The sequence below is a fragment of the Mobula birostris genome, chromosome 5 (genome assembly GCF_030028105.1).
Source record: "Mobula birostris isolate sMobBir1 chromosome 5, sMobBir1.hap1, whole genome shotgun sequence".
NCBI lineage: Eukaryota > Metazoa > Chordata > Chondrichthyes > Myliobatiformes > Myliobatidae > Mobula > Mobula birostris.
Genome location: NC_092374.1, coordinates 86,852,548 through 86,864,728, shown reverse-complemented (window position 1 = coordinate 86,864,728; position 12,181 = coordinate 86,852,548). Strand labels below are relative to the sequence as shown.

At 39.8% G+C, this 12,181-nt stretch overlaps 1 protein-coding gene across 5 annotated transcripts in view; it reads left to right on the top strand.

Moving 5' to 3' along the window:
* The window catches only part of LOC140197842 (vigilin-like), a 269,622-nt gene that overhangs the window by 198,688 nt on the left and 58,753 nt on the right, over window positions 1-12,181 (top strand). For all 5 annotated transcript variants that reach the window (XM_072258336.1, XM_072258334.1, XM_072258337.1 and 2 more), the window contains one exon: window positions 1,931-2,035. In XM_072258336.1, the coding sequence (XP_072114437.1) occupies window positions 1,931-2,035 (105 nt within the window). The remainder of the gene's footprint in view (window positions 1-1,930; window positions 2,036-12,181) is intronic.

The following is a 12,181-nucleotide window of genomic DNA, read 5'->3' as shown; positions in this document are numbered from 1 at the left end:
CTGTTGATGCCCATACCTCAGGCCAGGGTCCAATGATTTTTGAAAGATCATTACTAATGTCTCCACAATCTCTACCACTACCTCTTACAGAACCCAAGGGTGCAGTTCATCTGGTCCAGGTAACTCATGAACCCTTAGTTCTTTCAGCTTTTTGAGTACCTTCTCCGTTGTAATAGTAACTGCACTCACTTCTCTTCCCTCACACACTACAACAGCTGGCACACTGCTAGTATTTTCCACAGTGAAGACTGATGCAAAATACTCTTTTAGTTCATCTGCCAGCTCCTTGTCCCGTAATTATTTCTCCAGCCTTGTTTTCTAGCAGTCCTATTTCAACTCTCATCTCTCTTTTATTTTCTATATACTTGAAAAAACTTTTTCCTTCAACCGTGATATTGTTTGCTAGCTTGTTTTCATATTTCAACTTTTCCCTCCTAATGATTCTTTTAGTTGCTGGCTGTAGGTTTTTAAAAGCTTCCCAATTCTCTTTCTTTCTGCTAATGTTTGCTTTGTTATTTGCCCTCTCTTTTGCTTTTACATTAGCTTTGACTTCCTTTGTCAGCCACGGTTGTACTATTTTCCCATTTGAGTATTTCTTTGTTTTTGGAATATATATATCCTGTACCTTCTCCATTTTACCCTGAAACTCAAGCCATTGCTGTTCTGCTGTCATCCCTGCCAATTTACTCCTTCCAATTTACTTTGGCCAACACAAATAATCAATAAATAGCAAGAATATAAGATGAAGAGTCCTTGAAAGTGAGTCCATAGGTAATGACAACAGTTCATTGATGGGGCAAGAACCATTCTCTGTTGGAGGGATAATAACAGTTACCTGAGGCTACATTACAGCCACTTTGGATGTTTTGCATTACCTTAGACTGCACTGGAATCTTTGTACCATACTACTGTTTAACACTCATTGTTATAGTTCTTATATTTATTATTCCCATGTAACCTGTTCACTCTGCGAGTTCGCGCGAAAAAGCAATTTCATTGCACCCTGGTTATATGACAATAAACTGATCTAATGGAGCCATGGGTGACATAAATCTGGTATACTCTCCCCCAAAGTACTGGCAAGGGATTAGATGAATCTTTTATTGTGCTATAATATCAGCTATTATTTATAGATAAATGTGCCAGGTATAGGAAGTATAGAAAGGAGAAGTGATTTGTGAATTTTGTCAGGTTTGATGCATTTGAGCAGAGGAATAGTCTCAAAGGGCTGGATTGACACCTTCTGCTCTTAATATGAAACCTATTGAATGTTGAAAGGCCTCGATGGAGTGGATACTTGTTCCAAGGTCTTGGTACGGATACCTCTACACCACTGGCACAGACATGGATGAGGAGAAGATATCTCCTCTGGTGGGGGGAGCAGGGAACAGCTTCACAATAGAAGGTCGACCATTTAGAATGGAGATGTGGAGGAATACCTTTAGTCAGCGAGTGGTACATCTGTTGAATTCATTGCCACAGGCCGCTGTGGTAGCCAAGTCTTTGGGTATACCTAAGTCAGAGGTTGATAGATTCTTGATTTGTCAGGGCATGAAGGCTTATAGGGAGAAGGCAGGAGATTGGGGCTGAGAGGGAGAATGGATCAGCCATGATGAAATGGAAGAGCAGACTCCATGGGCCAAATGACCTAATTCTGCTCCTATATCTTATGGTCTTATGTGACTACATAACACAATAATTTAGATTCTGAGTTTGCAGGAACTGCGGATGATTTGGCTGCTTGGGTACTAATCTCTGCTAGTTATATCACAGGCGTTCTTTCTACAGAATGAATAAATGGGGAAACTACACTGATATATCTGGGTACATAAAAATGGGGTTCTAAAAGGGCCGGTGGAGAGAAGCAGATGCCAACAGGAACGTACATCTGGCTTATCGCTCTGTGTTTGAACTTCTTTCTCATTATTAGGAAAACGAGCGGACCAAGGACCTGATCATCGAGCAGCGTTTGCATCGATCCATCATTGGTCAGAAGGGAGAGAAGATCAAAGAGATCCGTGACAAGTTTCCTGAGGTGAGGGCATTCATTCTACACCTACGCCATGGAGGTGTCTCTGCATGCTGCTTAGAAGATCACTCTTCTTTATCCCATTCTCCCTTTCCTCCATCCTCACATCTATACAAACTTCTATTACAAATATTTATCCAATTCCCTTTTCAAAGTTGTAATTGCCTGCTGAATAGCCAATAAAGCATGTGTTCCTATAGTATTTTTCTACATCCCTTTCAGTCATTTGACAGCACCTTACAGGCAGTGAAGTACTTTCTGAATTATTGCCAAAGATAGGGTCATAGAATGAAGCAGCACTGAAACAGACCCTTCAAGCATTCTACCCAAAATGGCTTACTGTACTACAAACACAAGATGCTGGAAATATTGAGTAACGTACACAAAGTGCTGGAAGAACTTGACAAGTAAGGCAGCATCTGTGGAGGGGAATGGTCTCAGCCCGAAACATTGCAATTGCACTCAGCTCTACCACTTCTCCTGGCAGCTTGTTCCATATATACATCACCAGCTGTGTGGAAAGATGTGCCCCTTAGCTCCCCTTTAAATCTCTCCCCTCTCGCCTTAGATCTACGCCCTTTAGCTTTACGCTCCCCTACTCTGGGGAGAAAAAGGCTGTGAGCATCACTATATTTATCTCCTTCGTGGTTTTGTAAACCCCCAGACTCTTTCACTTCAGGGAAAACAGTCCCAGCCTATTCAATCTCTGATTGTAACTCAAGTTCTTCAGTCCCAGCAAAATTCTAGTGACTCTTTTCTGCAATTCTCTGGCTTAATATCCTTCCAAGAATGAACATACCCAGAATGAACATAACATTTCAGATGCAATTTCGCAGCATCTTGGGCATCTGTAACATAATGTCCCAGCTCAGCCCCCTGTCCAGTGAAAACAGAAATGCCAAACACCTCCTTGACACCTTGTTTACTTGTGTCATCTGTTACGTAACCGGCAACAATGAATATTAATCGAGACAGGTTATATAAAAACCAAACATTTATTAAACACGTATAAAAAATAAGGGAAAAAAAACCAAAGGAAAACTTTAACCGGAGGTTAAACAGGTACGCAGCTGTTCACCAACTCACCACTCGGCTCTGGTTCTTAAAGCATTAAATGCAAAAACATTTCTTAAAGCGATACAGTCAGATATAGTTCTTAAAGCGATAACTTCGAAAGTCCAACAATATTTACAGTTAATTGGGAGAGACTTCTCTGGAGAAAGATTTCTTCACAGACGCACTTTTACTGCTGGTTCTGTCCACAGGATTCCTGATGCCGAAAATAAACAGTTTAAATCAACTGACCTTAAATTCCTTTAGAGAGAGAGCACCTTTTTGCATGAACTCATTGCCCTATTGCAAAAGTTATCTCAATGCAGGTTCTCTCCAATGAAGACTCAATAAGGTCGATTCTTTATTAAACTGCCAAACAATGCCGACTTCTCTCGATCCTTCACTTCGATGAATCCTTCACTCTCCCTTCAAAACTGTCGGAATTGAGTAAATTGGCACTTCCAGCCACAAATCTCCAGTCCAAGTAATATGGAATCTTTCAACAGAACGTACAACCGTTTTAAAAATGAAACTGCGTCACAAAAACAAACGTAACAGAAACGGAGGCACAACACGTTCTACCTGGAAATCTACAAACTCAAAATCTAATTGCGTCACCTGAGTCGACCCTTATATAGTCACGGGGCACATGTCATCACGTGACCTCACATCGGCGGGAAAATCACATCAGGTGACCTCCAAAAGACCATTACATCATTCTCACAAAATAAACAGATCTCCTTGAGCATGTAACACCTCCATCCAAAAAATAAATTTGGTCTCTTGAAGAACAAAATTTTAACAATTTATGCAAAAAAAATATAAAGGTGTAAAATTTACAAAACACACAATATATACAATCTTATCTTTCATCCCTTTACAAACTAATGTACAGTAGGAGTGTTACAAATGATTAAATATCACTCCAAAAAAAACAAATTTTCATTGTAGATTTAACATCTAGACAATCAGCGATCACATTGTCTTTACCCTTAATATGAGTAATCAAAATATTGTACTCCTGTAACATTAAACTCCAATTTAATAATCTTCTATTTTTGTTTTTCATCTTACTTAACAACACTAATGGATTGTGATCAGTATAAACTGTGAGCGGTTTATGTGTAGAACCAACATATACTTCAAAATGTTGCAAACCTGAAACAAGAGATAACAATTCTTTTTCTATTGTTGAATAATTTCTTTGATGGGCATTAAATTTCTTAGAAAAATAAGCTACCGGACAATGAACTTCATCACCATCACCTTTTTGAAGCAACACTGCTCCTGCAGCTTCATCACTAGCATCTACAGCTAACAAAAATGGTTTTTCAAAGTCAGGAGATTTAAGTACATGTTGACTACATATTATAGCTTTCAATTTATCAAATGCCTCCTGACAAGATTCTGTCCAAACAAACTTCTCATTTTTCTTCAGGAGATTAGTTAATGGAAGAGCAATGTTTGAAAAATCCTTACAAAATTTTCTGTAATATCCTACCATACCCAAGAATCTTCTGAGAGTTTTTCTACCAGTGGGAGTGTGTACTTCTAAAATTGCCTGAACTTTTGCTTGAACAGGAGCTAATTTTCCCTGACCCACAACATAACCAAGGTAAGTCACTGTGGCATGGCCAAATTCACTTTTAGATAAATTAATAGTTAAATTAGCTTTTGAAAGTCTCTCAAGTAGTTTCTCCACCACCGCAATATGTGCTTTCCACGTGTCATTCCCTGTAACCAAATCATCAATATAGGCATCTGTATCTTTTAATCCCTGAATCACGCCGTTAATCATCCTCTGAAAAGTACTTGGTGCATTCTTCATCCCAAATGGAAGAACATTATATTCATATAACCCAGATGGGGTTACAAATGCTGAAATCTCTCTACCTCTATCCGTCAATGGAACACACCAATAACCTTTTAACAAATCAATTTTTGTAAGGAATTTGGCCTGTCCAACTTTATCCACGCAATCATCTACTCTAAGGATTGGATATGCATCGGTCTTTGTCACAGCATTCACCTTCCTATAATCCGTACAAAATCTAATACTATTGTCTGGCTTAGGCACCATAACACACAGTGAACTCCAATTCGAATTAGAATGTCTAATAATATTATTTTCTAACATGTACTTAATTTCCTGTTCAACAAGTTCACATTTTTCCCTGTTCATTCAATATGGATGTTGTTTTATGGGTTTTGCATCTCCCACATCTACATCATGTGCAGCTACGGTGGTTCTTCTAGGGACGTCTAGAAATAAATCTCTATACTTAAAAATTAATTTTTTCATCTGCTGTCTCTGTTCCGGCTGTAAATGAGCTAATTTTCCATCAACATTTTCCAGAACTTTTGAATTTGGCAATCTGGCTGAAATAATGTTGGGTTTAAAATGAGTTTCAGATGAATCCTCTAGTAAGTTTTCATCAAGATCAGACTCATTATTAATCACAACAGTCATAGTAGCAACTTCTCTTTCATGATACGGTTTTATCATATTTATGTGACACAACTGTGTTGTCTTTCTCCTATCTGGGGTTTTTACCACATAATCCACCTCATTTACTTTAGATTTAATCTCATAAGGACCATGGAATTTTGCTTGTAATGGGTTCGTTTGCACTGGGAAAAGAACCAACACCTTATCTCCAGGCTTAAATGACCTCATTCTAGCTTCCTTATCATACCACGTCTTCATCTTCTCTTGAGCTAACTTTAAATTTTCCTTGGCCAAACTACAAGCTTTGTACAATCTGTCTTTAAATTTCAAAACATAATCTAACAAACTAGTGTGTACTTCTTTATTAATCCACTGTTCCTTCAACAAAGCCAAAGGCCCTCGAACTCTGTGTCCAAACACAAGTTCAAAAGGACTAAAACCTAATGAATCCTGTACTGCCTCCCTTACTGCAAAAAGTAGTAAATGTATACCTTCATCCCAGTCCTTTTCATTTTCTACACAATATGTCCTAATCATAGTTTTCAGTATAGAATGAAACCTGTCCAAGGCTCCTTGTGATTCTGGATGATAGGCTGAGGAAATAATCTGCTTTGCTCCCAGTTTATAAACTATCTGCTGAAACAACCCAGACATAAAATTACTACCTTGATCTGATTGTATTTCCTTAGGCAGCCCAAAATAAGTGAAGAATTTTATAAGAGCCTTTGTCACAGTTTTGGCTGTTATATTCCTAAGAGGTACTGCCTCTGGAAACCTAGACACTGTGCACATAATAGTTAATAAATATTGAAGTCCAGTTTTAGTTTTTGGCAAAAGACCTACACAGTCTACAGTGATTTTTGAGAACGGCTCACCAAATACAGGAATTGGTTGCAGTGGGGCCACTGGAGTAACCTGATTAGGTTTACCAACAATTTGACATGTATGACACGTTCTACAAAATGTCGCCACATCTTGTCTTAAACTAGGCCAATAAAAATGTTTAGAAGCTTTGTTCATAGTTTTCTTTACCCCTTAATGACCACCCAAAGGAATACTATGAGCCATAGTCAAAATCTCATTTCAGTAAATTTTAGGAACAACAACCTGATGATTAACTTCCCATTCCTCACTAGCAGGAATTGTAGGCGATCTCCACTTTCTCATTAATACCCCCTTTTCAAAATAATATCCAACTGGTACTTTTCCAATTTCACTATCTGGAAGAGCTTGTTCTTTTAATTTAACTATCTCAGGATCCCTACCCTGCTCTGCTATCATCTCCTTCCGAGATAGAGACAAATCTTCCCGATCAGGCTTACCACCAAAATCCTGATCAAATAAGGTAGGTAAGAAAGTTTCTGATACATCCTCAAAATTCGAATCTTGATTTGAACTGTCATGGGTAACAACCACATCCTTTACATCAGTCTTTTTAGCCATAGCTCTTGTTACAACACAGGAAGAATCTGTGTTAAAATCCCTCTGTGGTTCCTCAGAATTTGAAATTATTGTCAAATGCACTTCAGGAAAAACTTGTCCACCTGCTAAATCATTCCCTAACAAAAGAGAAACATCATTCACAGGTAAACTGGATTGTAGTCCTACTTTAACAACCCCTGTAACTAATCCTGACCTTAAATTTACTCTATGTAAATATACTGGCATAAGGGCACTCCCTATTCCTCTTATATAATTTACCTCACCAATGTCAGACTCATCACTAAACCTTAGCACACTGTCTAATATTAGTGATTGCGAAGCTCCAGTATCTCTAAGTATCCTATTGGTACTGAATTGGATCCTTCTTTCAAGGATACAAATCCTTCTGTTATAAAAGTCTCATATCCCTTCTTAACTTGGTCAGACTCTGACACATCTTCATTAATATTTTCTAAACCCTGTGGTTTTACAGGTTTTCCAGTATGCTGCACACAAGCATCTGGGGCCACTTCTTTCTCTTTCCGTTTCAATGGGAAGCAATTAGCCACTACATATCCAGGTTTCTTACAATAATTACAAATAATACCAAAATGTCTTTCCTTCACATGTCCCCCTTCATCCTTACTTTTCTCACTAACTTCAAATTTAATGTCTGATTTACCTTGACTCTCTGTGCTAGTTTTCCTTTTAAAAATTTTACTTGGAGAAAATTTATTCTTGTGAATTAAAACATACTCATCAGCCAATTTAGCAATCTCCTGCAATGTAGCAGTGTCCCGTTCATTTAAGTATGTTCTCACTTCAACAGGAATGCTTCTTTTAAATTCCTCCTGCAAAATCAGCTCTTTCAATTTATTACACTCCCCATTCACATTTTTAGAGGAAACCCATCTCTCAAAATACACAGATTTCTCGTAGGCAAATTCCACATAAGTTTTTTCCACTGATTTCTTTAAACTTCTAAATCTTTCTCTATACGCTTCTGGAACCATCTCGTATGCCTTTAATATATTCTCTTTAACAATATCATAATCCAGTGCTTGCTCAGCATTTAAAGCTGTATAAACTTGTTGTGCCTTGACATTGTAACATCACTGGCCATTGGTCTTTCGGCCACTTTAAGCTCAGAGCAACTGTTTCGAAATGTTGGAAATATGTATCCACATCAGCTTCATTAAATGGAGGAGCCAAAACAACCTCACGACTAGAAATAAATTGTTTCGTAGAACCAGAAGACTGACTCCCGAACTTTGATTTCTGCATCTCTAGCTCGAATTTCCTCTGGTTTTCAGCTTCTCTTTCTGCAAACTCCCTTTTTTTAAGGGCTTCTCTTTCTTCAAATTCCCTTTTTTAAGGGCTTCTCTTTCCTCGAATTCCCTTTTTTTATCAGCCTCTCTTTCGGCCATTTCCACTTTAAATGTTTCAAACTTTAACTGTTCAAGATGCAACTGCATTTCCAGATTACTCAGTGGAAACTTATCTAACATCTCCTGATCAAACAATTCCAAATTAATCAGCAATTTTTCTTTGTATGAAAGCCTTGGTGGAATTTCTCGTAATCCCTTTAATATCCAAACGCTTAGCAATCTCTAATACCACAGGTTTTCTCACAGTCTCTAAAAATCCCGAGTCAGGCACCTTCAAAAAACCGTCAATATCCATTGTTGCCGAATACAACACACACACCAATCAAACCAAAAAAAAAATTGGGTATTCCCCTTTTACCAAATCAAAATGGCAGTTACTAGAACATAAACTCAAAATCGGAACATTTCCTGGCCGAGCCCCCACAAATTATGTTACGTAACCGGCAACAATGAATATTAATCGAGACAGGTTATATAAAAACAACCAAACATTTATTAAACATGTATAAAAAATAAGGGAAAAAAAAACAAAGGAAAACTTTAACCAGAGGTTAACAGGTATGCAGCTGTTCACCAACGCGCCACTTGGCTCTGGTTCTTAAAGCGTTAAATGCGAAAACAGTTCTTAAAGCGATACAGTCAGATATAGTTCTTAAAGCGATAACTTCGAAAGTCCAACGGATTTACACATTCAATTGGGAGAGACTTCTCTGGAGAAAGATTTCTTCACCGACGCACCTTTACTGTCGGTTCTGTCCACAGGATTCCTGATGCCGAAAATAAACAGTTTAAATCAACTGACCTTAAATTCCTTTAGAGAGAGAGCACCTTTTTGCATGAACTCATTGCCCTATTGCAAGAGTTATCTCGATGCAGGTTCTCTCCAACGAAGACTCAATAAGGTCAATTCTTTATTAAATTGCCAAACGGTGCCAACTTCTCTCGATCCTTCACTTCGATGAATTCTTCACTCTCCCTTCAAAACTGTCGGAATTGAGTAAATTGGCACTTCCAGCCACAAATCTCCAGTCCAAGTAATATGGAATCTTTCAACAGAACGTACAACCGTTTTAAAAATGAGACTGCGTCACAAAAACAAACGTAACAGAAACGGAGGCACAACATGTTCTACCTGGAAATCTACAAACTCAAAATCTAACTGTGTCACCTGAGTCGACCCTTATATAGTCACGGGGCACATGTCATCACGTGACCTCACATCGGCGGGAAAATCACATCAGGTGACCTCCAAAAGACCATTACATCATTCTCACAAAATAAACAGATCTCCTTGAGCATGTAACACATCACTTTCAGAGAACGGTGTGCTTTTACCCCCTAAGTCTCTCTGTTCAACAAGCATCCTGTGGTTCACTGTGCCTGCCCTACTCTTGCTTAATTTCTCAAAATGCATCATTCACATTCAAATCTTCAAATCAAATCGAGTATAATTATCATTCAACCATACATAGACGCAGCGGAAGAAAACAGTGTTTCTTGGGGCCAAGGTGCAAAGCATACACAATACCTTCAGAATAGCGAACAAAGAAACATATTCACGCAAAAAAAACAAAGCATATATGTAGTCCAAGACAGAGCGACATGTCCGTCAATTGATGGTACGGTTTCCCGGCAGTGAGCAGCCGTTGGCAATCCAGCCTGTCATTCCACCGGTCAGACATTGGAAGGCAGCACCAATAGGAATGGGAGATTCTATCTCCCATTCTTTGGCCCACTTTCCTGGTTGATCAATATCCTGTTGTAACCTTGGACAACCTTCTTCACCATCCACCGCACCACCAATTTTTTTTATATCACTAATTTTTTTATTGCAACACCAGCAAATTACATTCAATACAGCCAGTTGCCGATTACATTTTGATTGTTTAACCCAGCCACCCCCAACCTTCATCACCATCCCCCCTCCACACCTCATCCTCTTCTTCATCCTCACTGCCATCTCCACCCCTCTCTCCCCCCGCCATCCCTCTCCCCTCCACCAACCAACTGAATAGTAGTGCATACACAGACAGAGCATTCCTATTTTAACAGATACAAATGCCCAGTGATACAATTTAAAATTTGGACATGCCATCCCCCATCTGACTTTTTGAATTGTAGAGCTGACCACCTTATATTGGGTCGTTTACTGTTCCAAACATAGCATCGTAGTAAGGAGTCCAGTTTTTGCCAGTATCCTGCTGGAGGCGCAAGTAGGATCATTGAGCTGATAAAATTAATGCGGGGTAAGATAGTTATTTTAATGACCGATATACGGGCTGGGATTGATGCTGGCAGGTGTCTCCATCTATTAATATCTTCTATTTTTTTCGAAATTAAAGAGTAATTTGTTTTACGCACCACCAATTTTGATTTCATCTGCAAATTTTCTAATCGTGCCACCTTCGTAGTCATCCGGTATCATTAATATACATGACAATGGAACCAGCACCAGTCCCTGCGGCACACCACTGGTCACAGACTTTCAATTTGAGAAACAACCTTGCAGGGACACACTCATAAATGAGAATCCTGCCATCAGGTTGGAGGCTACCAAGGCGGAATATAAGGCATTGCTCCTCCAACCTGAGGGTGGCAAGCGTTTGTTCCCCTCAGCCTACTTGCCGAGTTCCTCCAGCATTTTGTGTTAGTAACAGCCTCGGCTGCCTGGCACCAAGCCAATTTTATGTCTGGTTGACTAGCTCAGCCATGTGATCTATCCTTCTGGACCACCCAAGCATGCATCTATTGCAAGAAGCCATGCAGCCAATTGATGCATCACAACACCTAAGCAATGTGATAATGGCCACTTACGTCCATGGCACTTCACGTGCTCTCGATCTCTTCAGTAACTTCCAGTGCTCAGGCCCTGATCACCTCATTTTCACCACGGATGTCCAGTCTCCATACACTTCTATTCCCTCCCATCAAGAAAGCCTTAAATTTCTCCATTTCCTTCCAGATGGCAGAGCTACCCAGTTCTCCTCCACCACCATCCTTCCCTGGCTGGCAGAACTGGTCCTCACACCCAACAATTCTTCTTTTGGCCGCTCCCACTTTCTCCAAGTACAACGTATAGCTATGGATACCCATCAGTGCCCCAACTATACCTGCCTTTTCATCAGGTACATGGATTAGTACTTTGTTCCAAGCCTTTACAGGTAATGCTCCCCAGCTCTTTCTACACTATGTTGATGACTGCATTGCTGCATCTGCCTGCACCCATGCTAAACTCCTCAATTTCATCAACTCTGCCTCCAGCTTTCACCCTGCCCGCCATGATCCATCTCTGACACCTCTCTCACTTTTCTCAATCTCTCTCTTCATCCCTGGAGACAGACTGATAGCTTTTATAAGCCTACTGACTCTCACGGCTGTCTTGACTACACCTCTTCCCACCCTTTCACCTGTAGAAATGCTATTCCCTTTTCTCACTTCCTCCGTCTCCACTGCATCTGTATTCAGGTTCAGGCTTTCCTTTTCAGAACATCTGAGGTGTCCTTCAAAGAATGGGGTTTCCCTTCCTCTAGCACTGATGCTGCCCACACCTGCATCTCCTGCATTTCCTGGACATCCGCCCTCACCCCATCTTCCCACTGCCTTAACAGGGATAGAGTCCTCTTGTCCTCACCTACCACCCCTTGACCCTCTGCATCCAGTTCAACATTTTCCACAACTTCTGCCAACTCCATTGGGATACTACCACCAAACACACCTTTACCCCACTTTTTTTTTGCAGGAATTGCTCTCTCTGTGATTCCCTCATCCATTTATCCCTTCCCATTGATTTTCCTCCTGGCACATATCCTTGCAAGCAGATCAAGTGATACACCTGCCCAT